This window comes from Lissotriton helveticus, chromosome 12, assembly GCF_964261635.1.
Source record: "Lissotriton helveticus chromosome 12, aLisHel1.1, whole genome shotgun sequence".
Classification (NCBI taxonomy): domain Eukaryota; kingdom Metazoa; phylum Chordata; class Amphibia; order Caudata; family Salamandridae; genus Lissotriton; species Lissotriton helveticus.
In genome coordinates, this window is record NC_136073.1 from 873,601,660 (window position 1) to 873,615,374 (window position 13,715).

At 47.7% G+C, this 13,715-nt stretch overlaps 1 protein-coding gene across 2 annotated transcripts in view; it reads left to right on the plus strand.

Annotated features, from left to right (window-relative positions):
* Window positions 1-13,715, plus strand: part of EPS15L1 (epidermal growth factor receptor pathway substrate 15 like 1) — a 284,608-nt gene that overhangs the window by 72,409 nt on the left and 198,484 nt on the right. For both annotated transcript variants that reach the window (XM_078671329.1, XM_078671330.1), the window contains exons 7-10: window positions 563-688; window positions 1,982-2,041; window positions 3,015-3,251; window positions 3,848-4,005. In XM_078671329.1, the coding sequence (XP_078527455.1) occupies window positions 563-688; window positions 1,982-2,041; window positions 3,015-3,251; window positions 3,848-4,005 (581 nt within the window). The remainder of the gene's footprint in view (window positions 1-562; window positions 689-1,981; window positions 2,042-3,014; window positions 3,252-3,847; window positions 4,006-13,715) is intronic.

Genomic DNA, 13,715 nt, shown 5'->3' on the forward strand with positions numbered 1-13,715 from the left:
TGAAAGGCATGGCGTTCTTATTGCAAAATCACCTTTCCGACACAAACAGGCAAACAGGCAATAGAAACCTATTTTTGACATCAGTCTAGAAATAAAGGCACTCCTCTCCTGCAAGCATATAGGCTCCTTTTGCAGTGTGTGTTTTAGAAACTAACTCCCCTGTGAAATCATACTGTTACTGAATAATGCCTATGTGGGTTCTAGTCAAGCACATAAAAAATAATGCACCAATAAAATGGGAAAAGGTTCCTTGTTGATATGCATTGTAAAGCCACTTTCACCGATGTTCAGTGTTTTCTGTCAGTGGATGAACATAAATCAGGTTTCAATTTACCAAGTTTGATTGCTTTACAACTCATTTGACCAACATAAATGCACACTAGGTCCATTGTATCTAACTGAGCACACTATAGATGAAGGTATTTTTAGTTTGTAGTAGAAATTGCACAGGGTTTGAAGTAATATATTTAGAAGCAAATCAGTCAGTGTGTTAGTCACTGTTATTTTTGAAACTTACACAGGCACACTTTTTTACTTATTCAGGCTATTTCTTACCAACTAGGTAGAAGAGAAAGCAAAATTCGATGTTATTTTCGAAAGCCTGGTGCCTGTGAATGGTTTACTTTCTGGAGATAAAGTGAAACCAGTTCTTATTAACTCAAAACTACCTCTCGACATCCTTGGAAGGGTAAGTGCACCAAATGTTTTTTTTCTTGTCTTTTAACCCCTTCTCTCTATAGGTATAAGAGCTTGATTGTGGAAGCTGGTGGATGGCTAGTTCCCTGCTTAGTAAATTAATTTATCAGGTTTTGCTCACTCCAAAGCTGGCTGTAGTAAAGAATAACTAAAATGTTGTCCACAGGAAAGTGTTCACTCTGGAATCAAAGTTAGTTTGACCTATCAAAAGCTCTGGCGCACAATAATCTTGATTGGTGGGTAGAGGTGGTAGAAATTGGCATAGGAAAAATAATGCAAACCTTCCATAGGGGGCACTGCTCTCAAGAAAGCACTTATATGCCTCTTCACAGACTGCCTTTCAAACAGAACCATGGTATTTTTTAATGACACTGAAAGTGTTGTTTTCCTTTTGCCAAAAAGCCCCCTGCAACATTAAACTACTTTTTAGTTATTTGGGCAGTCAGTGTTTCTTGCCAAACATTGTGTTTTCTTGGCAAACTGTTCTGTTCATTATTTCCAAGACCTTTGATGGTACCATGCAGACTCCCACACAAATGGTTAAGATATCCTGCAGGACATTTCTTTTAAATTCTACAGGGATTTAAGTGTTTGCATAAGCACAAAATACATAGATAATAGAGGTTTGTAGACTTTCATGCATGCAGAAGTACCACAGCCATGTTATACGTTTCCGTAGAATAAGACGTTTTAGTTGCATCGAGGGCATCAAGCAGGTCATTTCTTTCTCTTTAAACGTGATGTGATATGAGGTTTCAGCTCATGGTGTCGGATTTGATCCAACCTGCATTTGAGGCAGAAGCATTATTTCTTTTTTCAAATTGTTTTATGATTACATTTGTTGCTAAACATGAACATTGGATGTAATCTGCAAGCCACCATACAATAAAAGCATCAATTTCTACTTAGTCATTATCATCAGATAACATTATACATGTCTTCCAGTGTATGTCATACCTTAGGCACGTCTTTATATTGTTGGTGTTTGTGGTTGAGAAATGTATGTTTTCTCTTTTCACAATGTTTGAACCGGAACATATAGAAGCGCAAACACAGAATCACTGACAACGCAGAGTAGATGAAACGTATATATAACATATATGTTTTATCTTCTCTGCGTCATCAGTGATTCTGTGTTTGAGGGTTTATATGTTCCGGTTCAAAGTGTGCGTGTGTGTGTTCATGCACTAATGTTGCTTTTATTTTCAATTTTCACCAATGCAGTGGGCAGTTAGTCTGGTTCTGTGTTGCTTTATGAGCCTGACTTGCATTGTTTCTGCTTTAGGTCTGGGACCTTAGTGACATCGATCAGGATGGACACCTGGATCGAGAGGAGTTTGCTGTGGTAAGTTACTTAAAGGTTAATTGCACATATAATCTTAAGACAAAAATGTTGGCTAAGGACCCATTGTCAAAGCATAGACAAAGTTGGAGTATTACAGAAACCGACTTCCACAGTGTCGCCACCTTCATATTGTGAAAGCGAATACTTTCCTCAATTCAAACAACATTTTTGTTTCTCTGATAGCTTAACTTGTGCCATCTTTCACAGGTGTGCTGTCCATGATATTAGCAAAATTACAGCTCTGTAAGAGGGCATGCCCTAATGGCTGGGGGATATTTGCAGCAGCACTACCAGTAGGATAAGCGTCAAGCTATAGAGCGTCATTCTTCACTGGCACAGTTGTTGGGAAGGATCTCTGAAGGGTCCAGTGGTCTGTCAAGGGTGGCATTCCTCAGATATCTAAATTCACCTCGTTTGCGTAGCTGACTGCCATTCTGCTGTGTACCAGAGGTTAGGCTTCACCTGGGGCTTGTCCCCCAGAGATCCAAACACTTACTGAAAGAAAAATTAGTTCTAAGGACCTCCAAAGGTGGAACTACCTGGTCTGGCTTTAGAGCCTGCATAGATCCCTTGTGGCGTCCCATATTACCCGAGGAAATAGCTGAGAGTCGTGCAAAATATCCTTTCTTCCTGCTTTCTGGTGTCTGATTTTAAGACTGTTAAATATCAAATGTACATGATGGGATCATGAGGGTGAGTTCAGGGACATGATGCCTAGTGTGTGTCTTGCACTACGTGCTACCAAGTCCTGTCTGATGCAAGTCTCTTTCTTCAAACTGATTTGACACAGTGCACTTCCAGCATTGCAGGAACTGTCATGAAGGCTCTAAGTTTGTCTGTCCGAGGTTTACACTTGTTCACACCGTCATGTACTGTCAAGCACGCTTCTCTTTGTATATTCAATTAAACTTTCCAATCTGCGTATATCATGCAATACAAGGTTACTTAACTAATGTCATGCTTATATTTGCAGGCAATGCACTTGGTGTACAGAGCCCTGGAAAAGGAGCCAGTGCCGTCCGTATTACCTCAATCCCTTATCCCTCCTGCCAAGAGGAAGAAAGCACATATGTTCCCTGGTGCCGTACCTGTCCTCCCTGCCAGCCCTCCGCCAAAAGACAGCCTTCGATCCACACCTTCCCATGGCAGTGTCAACAGCCTGAACAGTGCTGGCAGCTTGTCACCCAAGCACTCCGCGAAGCCCGTCCAGGTACAAAAAACTTTCACATGATTCAGGGTAGTTTTAGCAAGCCAGTAGCCCTGCAGCTTAAAGAGCATGTTAACCCCAGTTTGTCAGTGACCTCCTGGTTATTGACACTGGGAGAATGCCCAATCAGTGGGTAAAAGGTATTGTCTTACACTGTTTCTGAACTTTCTTCCTCACTGTGGACTTGCACTCTGCCTCGTTTTGCTCCGCTTAATGCAGTATAGAACTTCCAAGTATGACCGGGTTAACCAGGCGAGTCGGAGTGGCGGACACTGGGCAGGGTTGAGCAAGACAAGTTGACAGATACTGACCTATTCTCACTGACCACTGTAGGTTTTGTACAGTGAAGCTGCTCAATAGCCCTGTCCGCTTACTTCTTAACACACCTAGCGCCTTTCTTAACTATTGTTAGACTGCCATCTCTGCTCTTCCTGTACATAACGATTTGTCGGAATGTACAGCACCATAGGTAACTTTAAATTGTGCACTATTGTTCACTGAATTATTTTATGTTGTTTTACCAGACATACTTTTCACAGGTGGAAAACCATTTGTAGCCGTGATTGTTAGGTGCTGACTCATTCTCTTCTTGTTTTTAGCCTGCTGTAAATTGGGTAGTTCCAGTAGCAGACAAACTCCGGTACGACGAGATCTTTCTAAATACTGATCTGGACAAGGATGGCTTTGTAAGTGGTCACGAGGTGAAAGATATTTTCATACAGTCATGCCTTCCTCAGAATCTCCTAGCACACATATGGTAAGAAGATTACACAATCACTTTTATTACCTGTCTTAATGCAAATGTATGACCCAGTTATCATCAGCGTTGCAACACTGGTATACTTGTCGATATAATGATAGATGTAAACCTTTCTGTATCCATACACTTTTTGTATCTGTTTGGACGAAAATATGCAAGCTAAATAATGCTATGGTTAAATGTTCAAACTTAAATGAACCAATAAACAGTATTTAAAAAAAAAAGTATTTCATTACCTGTCTTGTCAAATATTGGTCAAGGTCTTGAAAATTTTCAATTGCTTTGAAAATATTGGTCTACTCTGGGCCTTTCGTACTTTTTGTCCAACATGCTGGTGATACTTCTGCTTATTCAGGCTTCACCGGCAAATTCAAGTCATCAGTGTTCGGCACTATTACACAAATGCATTTTAGTCTGCCCGCTTATCAGTGGTCCTCAGGTTCTTCCTCAATAGATGGTGGTCCAGCCCTTTTCTACACTGTGCGATTGTGTTCCACTGTTTTCTCTCCTGGTAGCTAGACCACACACATTGCTGGTTTGTGAGAATACTCGCTACCCCACCCTCTTAACACCTTGCCTGCTAAGGCAATTCCCGCTGGGTACTGAAATCTCCAGATATGCATTGTTCATGACAAGGTCAGCTCGTCATAAGCACAGCTCCAGTGTACTGCATGACGAGCTGACCTTGTCATTAGCATGAAAGTGGTTAAGAACAGAGACTTCTAGCACCATGAAAGATGAATTTAGAGCAGTCTCCGTGGAGCAGGCCCATAGGTAGTATGTGCACACACTGGGTGCCTAGACCGAGATCCATTGCACATAAAATGCACTTGGGACCTGGCCTAAATGGATGTTAGAGGCTGGGCTGTCTGTGGATGTACAAAGGCTTCTTTCTCAGTTTCTTTCTCAGTGTAGTCGTTACATAGTCAACAATAAGTGCAGTTTTTCCAGGAGCTTCTGATTTTTCTCTCACCTTGCAGTTTCTGAGATTTATTGATCCAGTGTGGTTAGAGGTCACAAGACCTAGGACTTGGGTTGCTCGAGGCTGGGTAGAGTGTTATGAGTCTTTGGATTTTTTTCTCCATTTAGTGGATTTTGTCGATTTTGCATGATCTTCGCCATGAATCTATATTTAAGACTGTTCAACCTCCAAGTTCACTTTCTTTTTTGGGATGACCTATTTTTATTTCACTCTTCTCCAACATTTTATGCAATCAGGCCACAGGATTTTATCCATAACAGAGCTGTACGTAACAACAGAACATATCGTGAGATACTGGTTTAATTTCCTTTGATTCTGAACCAGCCTTTAATTCTCTGTTTCTCATGATGTGTGGCTTCACTGTTTTTTTTTTTTATTTTATTTTTTTTATATATTTTTATTAATTATAACACAAGAGTAGAAATGTACATTTCGGGTATCGTTGGTATAACATATTACAGTGGCGAACGGGCAGATGAAATGAAAAAATACAATACAATTGTAGGCATCTGGAAAGTATCAATTCCAGCCGGGGCTGGGTCAAAACAATACAAGACAAATTATCATAAGCAAACATTATCAGAATCTGCCCACCAAGGATACAGGATATAAAAATAGACACTCAACACCCGAATATGCATAACAACAGGCTCAGGAGAATATGCCACATCTCTTGTGGAGAAGGGAAAAGGGAAAAAGATAGGTCATAGAACAAAAGAAAGGAAAAATAAAAAAAAAACCTCAACCCCCCACCCTGCACCCCTGCAGATGGCTACGACCTAACCCCACTAGCAGCGTGCCTGTCGCCCCCTAAACTACACCCCAAGGAAGGGAAAAGACGGAGGAGGAATATCGTACGACACGATGCAGGCTCCCGGACTCCCCTCCCCCCCGCTGCGAGCAGATGTTTCCTACCATGGTACTAAGAGAGGTAAAGAAGGCTTATAAGCAAACTGATAGGGAATCACCAAAAGAGAAAAGACCATCCCACCCAGCCCCAGACATCACAGAGGCAGCAAATCCCATTGTCAAACACAGTCAGTGCACCAAAGCCAGAAAAGCAGAATCCCATATGGCCCTCACTCCCACCGATACCACCCAGCAGTGTCAAAGGAAGTCTCTGTACAGAATTAAAACAGTCAAGTTCAACCCTGGCCTCTACGATCCATCACACAAACCCTTTTCGATAGGACCAGCACAATAGGAAAAGAGTCAAAACGTTGTGGAAACGGGAGAAAATCGATATAGCATGAAAGGGTCAGAAGAGTCAAGTCTCGAAGTCTATCAGAAATACGAAAGTCAATCCAAAGAATATCGACGGAGGTCTCCAGAAACGAAGAAAGAAATAAGTCCTGTGAGGGCGATGACTTTGCCGAGCTTGCTGGCTGGTCAGGGGCTCCAGTCGCGGGCCGCTGTAGTTGCACAGATACAATAGGCGTCAGAGTATAACGATGCTCGGGGTTCTCCTCCCGGATAAAATCAAGCTTCGTGGGGGTCACCATATGTTGCGGGTCTGACTCTGGGCTAGGGTCCGGTCTCGAACAAATAGTCTCGATGCGTACGGTCAAGTAGTGGAGAGCAGCCTCCATTTGCCAGTGAAGAGCCCCGATGGCGGCCATTACGGTCCCCAGTGTCGGTCCACACGTCGTCCGATCCATCTCCGCTTAATCGATGACAAAGCAGGTCCTTAACCCCGGAGGCCGGCTACTCCAGGGAAACCAACTGGAGTGGGGTGGGCGAAGGCGACTGGCGACTTTCAGGCTGTGCGCTCTTTACACCGCTGCCGAAAGCGGGGGCCCCCCCCGCGAACCCCGAGGGCTGCAGCAGGGTCCCAGGAACCGGACCCCCACTCACCGCGGCATCCACGTCTCGTCGCCGTCTGGCCAGTATACGCAGGGACGCGAGAACACCACCAGGATCGAGAATTTGTGTCACTCCAATGGGACCGGACCCTGCCAGGTACCCGCGGCCGATGTTGTTCAACTGAAACCCGGCTGGGTCAGTACTCGAGGCCCCGGCTTACAGTCTGGAGGAGGCCCGAAAATGAAAGACGGTGTAACTTCGTCAAAAAAGGTGATAAAGACTCCGGGATTGCGCCCCTGGACTCAGAGACGATTCAGACACACGGGAGTCTGGCGGGAGGTCAGGATTAAGTTCAGGATAGATCCGCCAGCGACGGAGGTCGACGGAGCCGGGAGCTTATGCGGCCATCTTGGTTGCTAGCGTAGCTCCTCCCCCTGTGGCTTCACTGTTAAACTTTACCTTCACCCTTCCAAGTTGGTATCTCATCATCAAAGGTCGTGAGTTGCTGGGTATCAGTATTTCTGTGGATGTACTGTACTCCAAGACCCAGAGACTGGGACACTTCACTTTTGAGGTTTGTTGTACAGTGGAGCTTGCTGTCCACAGGCCATGCTCACTTGCTGTGACAGATAATCTCACAGTGCCTTGAAGTGCAGTGCATATGATTTTTTTTTTTTTTTAACCGTGACAGTTACATTACATACAGTCGGAGAGTGTCGCGCCTCACCCAGGACAGCGCAACCCAATATATGTACTAGTCATACACAGCCTTTCAGCCCACATCCCGGAGGTCGGGCGGCGTTAATTACAAGTCATTGTAGCTCTCCCCTGATTATGGTGCATGTCATATATAAAAATTGCCGTCACTGTTTTCCTTTTTGTTTTTAAACAGTTATACAACCCAACTACAACCAATGCCATCAGCCCTACAATATGCTCCGTGAACCTATGGTGTATCCCTATATGTCCTGCTAGCGCCCGTTTAGCTTTGTGTCTGTAGGAGGCCCCTAACGTGACGTCAGACCCATTTGACATGAGCCCCAACAGCCTACTCTAAATCACACCTCAGCTGGGGTCTAAGTATCATCATCATGTGGCCCAGTAGCGTGGCTCTCCTCGCTCCTCCCCTCCTCCTCTGCTGTCGCAGCCAGGCGCCTTTTGTATTCTACGTATAACCCCCAGAAATTCTTGGGCCTGCTTTTCAGAGGTAAAAGGTCGCTGTAATTCTCTGTCTGAGTGCAACAATAGGTCAAGTCCCTGTCCCTGTGCTCTATCTTAGGGAGCGGGCCTCTCATCCAGCATCTAGCCAGCCTGCGCTTAGCTAACAACAGTCCCATATCCACTAAGCGTCTCTGAGCTTTGGGCAGTCCCTTCGAGTATCCCAGCAGGGCCAGGGCAGGAGATGGGGCTATTACGTCATCCATTATCTTAACTATAGTATGAAACACGTTGTCCCAATATTGCTGCACCCCCTGGCACTCCCAGGATAAGTGTAAGAACCCTGCATTACCTACCCCACATCTGTCGCAAGTCGCATCGTCACGCAGGCCAAATCAGCACATTCTCTCCGGGGTGTGATAAACTCTATTGATAAATTTAAAGTGTATCAATTGATGTCTCCCATTTAGGAAAATCCGCCTCATGTTAGTGCAACAGTATCTCCACATGTCATCGTCAACTGCCATCCCCAAGTCACGTTGCCACTCGAGCCGTGCCCTACTATACCCTGTCGCTCAACCTGTAATGGTCATCCTATACAGAGTGGAAACCATTTTTCGGGGGGAAATTGTCTTAATCACATGCGTGAGTTCCAACAATTAGGCCGGTTCCATTAAATCATCACGCAGTTGCTCCCGCCAGGCCCCTCTGACTCTGTAAAATTGGAATCGCTGTAGTCCAGTGGGCTCCGTTTCTGGTGGGAGCACTTCAACAAACGTTTTAAGTGCCCCCCCTTCGAACATGTCGCCAGCCTTAGTTATGCCCAAGTCGTTCAGGACAGTGACCACACCTTTTTCCAAGCACGGCAAAAGCCAAGCCATCCACTCGATGGGGAATACAGAAGTGCTCCGGAGTAGCATTGCAGTAGAACCTGCCATGCGTGTCTAGGTGAGTTCAGTGAGTCCAGCAATCCTGTGCGTCGGTCTACTGGGTCAAATATTATAGCTGGCAGCGGCTTAGGTGCCGCATAGAGTCTCTCAAGTTGGACATACGGCACATTCTCCTTGCCATGTATCCAGCTATGAACAGACGCGCCCTGCGCCACTCTGAAGTATAGTTCAAAGTCCGGAGCACCCAGACCTCCGAGGTGGTATGGCAACACCATGACGCTCCACTGCACCCTAGCTTGCTTCCCCGCCCATGCCAGTTTTATCATCAAGGACTTAAGGCGACTGAAGAAGCATTTCGACAAGACCATAGGTATGTTAGTAAAGAGATACAGTAGTCTAGGCAATACGATCATTTTCATGATCGAAATTCTACCTATCAGCGAGAGCAGGAGGCCCATCCAGACATTCACATTGTCTTCCAGTCTCGCCATGACAGTCCCATAGTTTTCTCTCATAACTACATCCGGATCAGTGTGCAATTGTATCCCCAGATACCGCACCGAATCTGTGGTCCACCTCAATGGATACTCCATCTCAAATTGCTCCGTAGCCGGGGTCAGAGGAAAAGCAATAGATTTATTCCAGTTAACCGTTAGCCCTGATAGAGCCCCAAACCGCACCACCTCTCGCAAGAGTGGCGCCAGGTTCTGTTCCGGCTCCTGGACATACATAAGAGTGTCATACGCGTAGGTCGATATGATCAAGCGATAATCGGGAAAATTTAGCCCTCGGTGACTATGGTACTCCCGCATCGCACAGGCTAGCGGTTCCGCCACAAGTGCGTAGAGTGTGGGTGACAAGGGGCACCCTTGACGAGTGCCTCTCCTGATAGGGATCGGGTCCGTCACACGGTTCCCAAGGCGCACACGAGCTGTCAAGTAAGAGTACAAGGCTGCCATCATCTGTAAGAACCCCTGGCCTAGTCCCAGCGTCGTTAGAACCACTCTCATAAAAGGCCACACCACCGAATCAAAGGCCTTCTCCATATCTAAAAATACAGCTATCGCCTTCCGGTCCTGGGAGATGTGCTGGAGAGCTCCAAACACAGTTCTTAAGTTGTATGTAATGTTCTGACCCATCACAAAGCCTGCCTGTTCCGGTGCCACCAGCTCCGGGTTTAGCAGGGCCAATCTAGTCGCGAGTACTTTCGCATATATTTTGGTGTCCACGTTCAAGAGTGACAGCGGCCTGTAGGAGCTACATTCCTCCGGAGGTTTCTCCGGCTTCGGGATGGTCACAATCAGTGCCTTTCTCATTGAAGCCGGCATCACACCCGCCTCCCTCATATCCGCAAATAGGGCAGAGAGATGTGGCAGCAGCAAGTCCAGGAATGCCGTAAAAAACCCCACCGTGAGGCCATCCTCCCCGCTCTCATTCCACTGAGGGCCTCACGAATCTCGTTATGTTCTATCGGGAGCATTAAGAATTCTCTGTGGACATCTGATAAAAACGCGAGTTTGATGTGTTCCAGGTAGTCCTGGATCGCTTCCTCGTTGCTCGACCCCTGCGCCTAGTAGAGCTCCGAGTAATAGCCCCTGAATCGATCAACTATCTCTTCCTCATCCGTAAGTAGATCACCCTCCCTCATCTTTATGGCCGTAGCCGCTATTCTACGCCTCTGCTGCTTGACCATATTGGCCAGTACCGAGCCCGGCCTGTCCCTCTCCCCATACACTCTAGCTGTCGCGTATTTCCCCGGATGTTTCAGTTCTGCATCCGCTTCCTCCTGATATTCAGCTACTAGCTTCCTAAGCTCTTCTCTCGTGTGTCCTCTGAGTCACTACCTAGCAGTCGTCCCTCATAGTCCGCCACCTGCCGCTCCAGAGAAGTCAGACGTTGTCGGATGGATCGGAGCACCCCGAGTGTTTACTCATAACCTCACCCCTAATGTAAACCTTAAATGCTTCCCAAACCGTAGAGAAACTATCCACGGACCCTATATTAATGTAAAAAAATGTCTCTATCGCTTTGTGTAGTTCCTCTCTGAATTGTGCGTCTTGTAGCGAGTAAGGCGGGAATCTCCATGTCAATGGGGGTAATCATCCTCTGTGGTGTTGTGAGTGTCAGCAGAACCGGGGAGTGGTCGGAGAGAGTTCTGGGGAGTACCTGGCAGCTGCGCACTAGGGGGAAAAGTCGGGAGGAGGCCAGCCAATAATCTATACGTGTGTGGATGTTATGAAAGGCAGAGTAGTGCGTGAAACCCCCTCGTCCCGGGTATAAGCTGTGCCACACATCCGTGAGGTCCTCACTAATTAATAACCCATCTAGTTCCCTGGCTGCTAGAGCTTGTCTTCTGTCTGGGCCACTCGATCTATCCAGTTCCGGGCATCTGGTCATATTAAAATCCCCTCCCCAAACGACTGGAAGGCCTGTAAAGTCCCGCACCACTGCGGCCAAACGCCGGTAAAACTCAGGAGTGTCAAAATTAGGGCCATAGACATTAACCACCAACATGTCCATCCCCTTGCCCGTGCAGCGTGATATGACGTACCTGCCCCCTGGGTCAGCACATAACATTCTCAGGGAGTATTCCGATTTTGGGTTCACCCAGGTCAGTACCCCCCGTGCATGTGTTGTGAAGCCCGCTACATTATTCTGGCCCTTCAGGCCCCTGGCTTGCAACCTTGGGCTGTTATCTGGCAGGTGCGTCTCTTGCAGCAGCACTAAATCTATGTGATGTCTCTGCAAGTAATTCAGAACTTTCCGTAGTTTCCTAAAGGCATTCAGCCCTCAGACATTCCACGTCATAGCCCTAAGTGCCTCCTTTCGAGTATCCAGCACCAAGTCTTCAGGCGCCATTCACATAAACCAATATCACTAACCATAATGGACCACCGTCTTCACTGGTAGCAAGGTGAACTGAAATTCTGTAACTTCTGGCATCTAGAAACATAACCAACAAACCCCCCCCCCTCCTCCCCAAGTCCAGCTCCCAACCCCACCCACAGCAGACCACCCCCAACTAGGTCGCGATACATTCAAATCCCAGGCCAACCCAACCCCCTCCCCCCCTCCCCGTTCGCTCTTACCCCCTCAGTGTCACCACATGTGGGTGGAGGTTGCTCAAGTCCAACGGCCAATGACACAATACAAACTTAGTACATGACACTCGCCTCGCACCTCCAGCCGGCAGCTATCTGTCCTGTCCGCACCAGGGGTGACTCCCGATGTCTGCAGCACCCAGCCCATCGTTCTCTCTGTGTAGCAGGTGCCCCAATCTCTGCCCCCGTAATAATTCAGGACAGTACCTGCGCTACTAGTCACTTAGTCTTGTTCATCCATGCCGCCTCCACAGGCTCCCTCTGCTGTTGCAAGGTCCGGGCTTTTCCTCTGCCCTCTCGCCCAGTCCTTCAGCGCCTTTTGCAACGCTCTTGGGTACGTGAAGATGTGTGACTGACCGTCTCTGTTGACCTTAAGCTTTGCCGGGTAGAGCATCGCATATTCCAGGCCTTGGTCCCGCAGTTGCTTCTTCATAGGCAGAAAGTTTTTCCTCGCCTCTTGAACTTTGGCAGTAAAGTCTGGGTACAGAGAGATACATGAGGCCTCGTATGTTAGCGTCTGTTTTTCTCGAGCTGCTCGTAGGGCCGCGTCTCTGTCCCTATAGTTAAGGAACTTTGCAATTATCTGTCTTGGCGGGGCCCCTGGTTTGGGTTGCGGCGCTAGGGAGCGGTGCGCCCTCTCAATTATAAACATGTTGGAGAACACCTCAGCCCCTAACAGGGTCGTTAGTAGTCTCTCTATGAATGGCTCCATCTTACCGGTGTGGGTCGTTTCAGGAAGTCCTACAATGCGTAGCTTACAGCGCCGAGAACGCGCCTCCAAGTCTTCGGTCTTATCTTGGAGCAGCTGCATCACCTTTCCCAGCTGTTTATGACCAGCATCAATAGTGGTTTGCGCCTCCTCGACCTCCGTAATCCTCCTTTCCAACATGTCCAGGCGCTCCGCATGCTTGTCGAGTCGTTCGCCCATTCTGTCCAGCCTGTACGTCATTGCATCCATCTTGGCCCCCAGCGACGATATACCTTCCTGTAGTCCCTTCTCCATGGATAGCAATAGGCTTTTAATGTCCTGATCTTGTTCCTCCGGGGAGGGGGACCTGGTACCGTCCTCAGCCGCTTTGTCCTTAGATTTTGCGCTCTTTTGCTCAAATGGGAGTTTGGACTGAACGCGGTCCGGTTTCCCCATCCTGCCGACACTTCTAAGTTCCAGGCTCATACGCTCCCCACACTCCGCCAGTCTTTCCAAGCAACTTGGGGCTGCTAGCAGTATACCAGGCATCGCCTCAGTAGTCTTTCCCGTGCGCACCACTGGCGAGTGGAACAGATCACTGGTTGTTCCGTTGCGCCTAGACAGCACTGTTCGTCACCACATCGAGGGCCCCTCGCACTGACGCCTTCTCCCGCGGTTGCTGTGGTCCTCCACTCCAGATTCGCCTGTCGCTTCTGTGGCCCCCAATGTAGCACTCACATGCGCCCCACCTGCTCCCTCGCCTCCATGTGGGATTTCGGTCAGCCAGTCATGCTCTGGAATTAGGCCTCACTGTAATGTATGAGACCGGCTGTTCCGTTGCAGCCGCAGGACCGGGGAGAAGCCCCTTACCACTGTGACGCCGTCTCTAGATGGGGGCACAAAGATAGTTGCAGGTCGACTTCTTGCGGGCCTTTTCACATCTCTCGGGCCTCTGGGAGTAATCGCACCTCCCCCGCAGCCGATCTCTCTCCTCCCGTGCACTGGGCCGAGCCCCGGCCGTGTCTCGCCACCTCCTCCTCCCGTAGGAAGGTTTCAGGCAGGGTAATGCAGCAGGGGTCTATTAT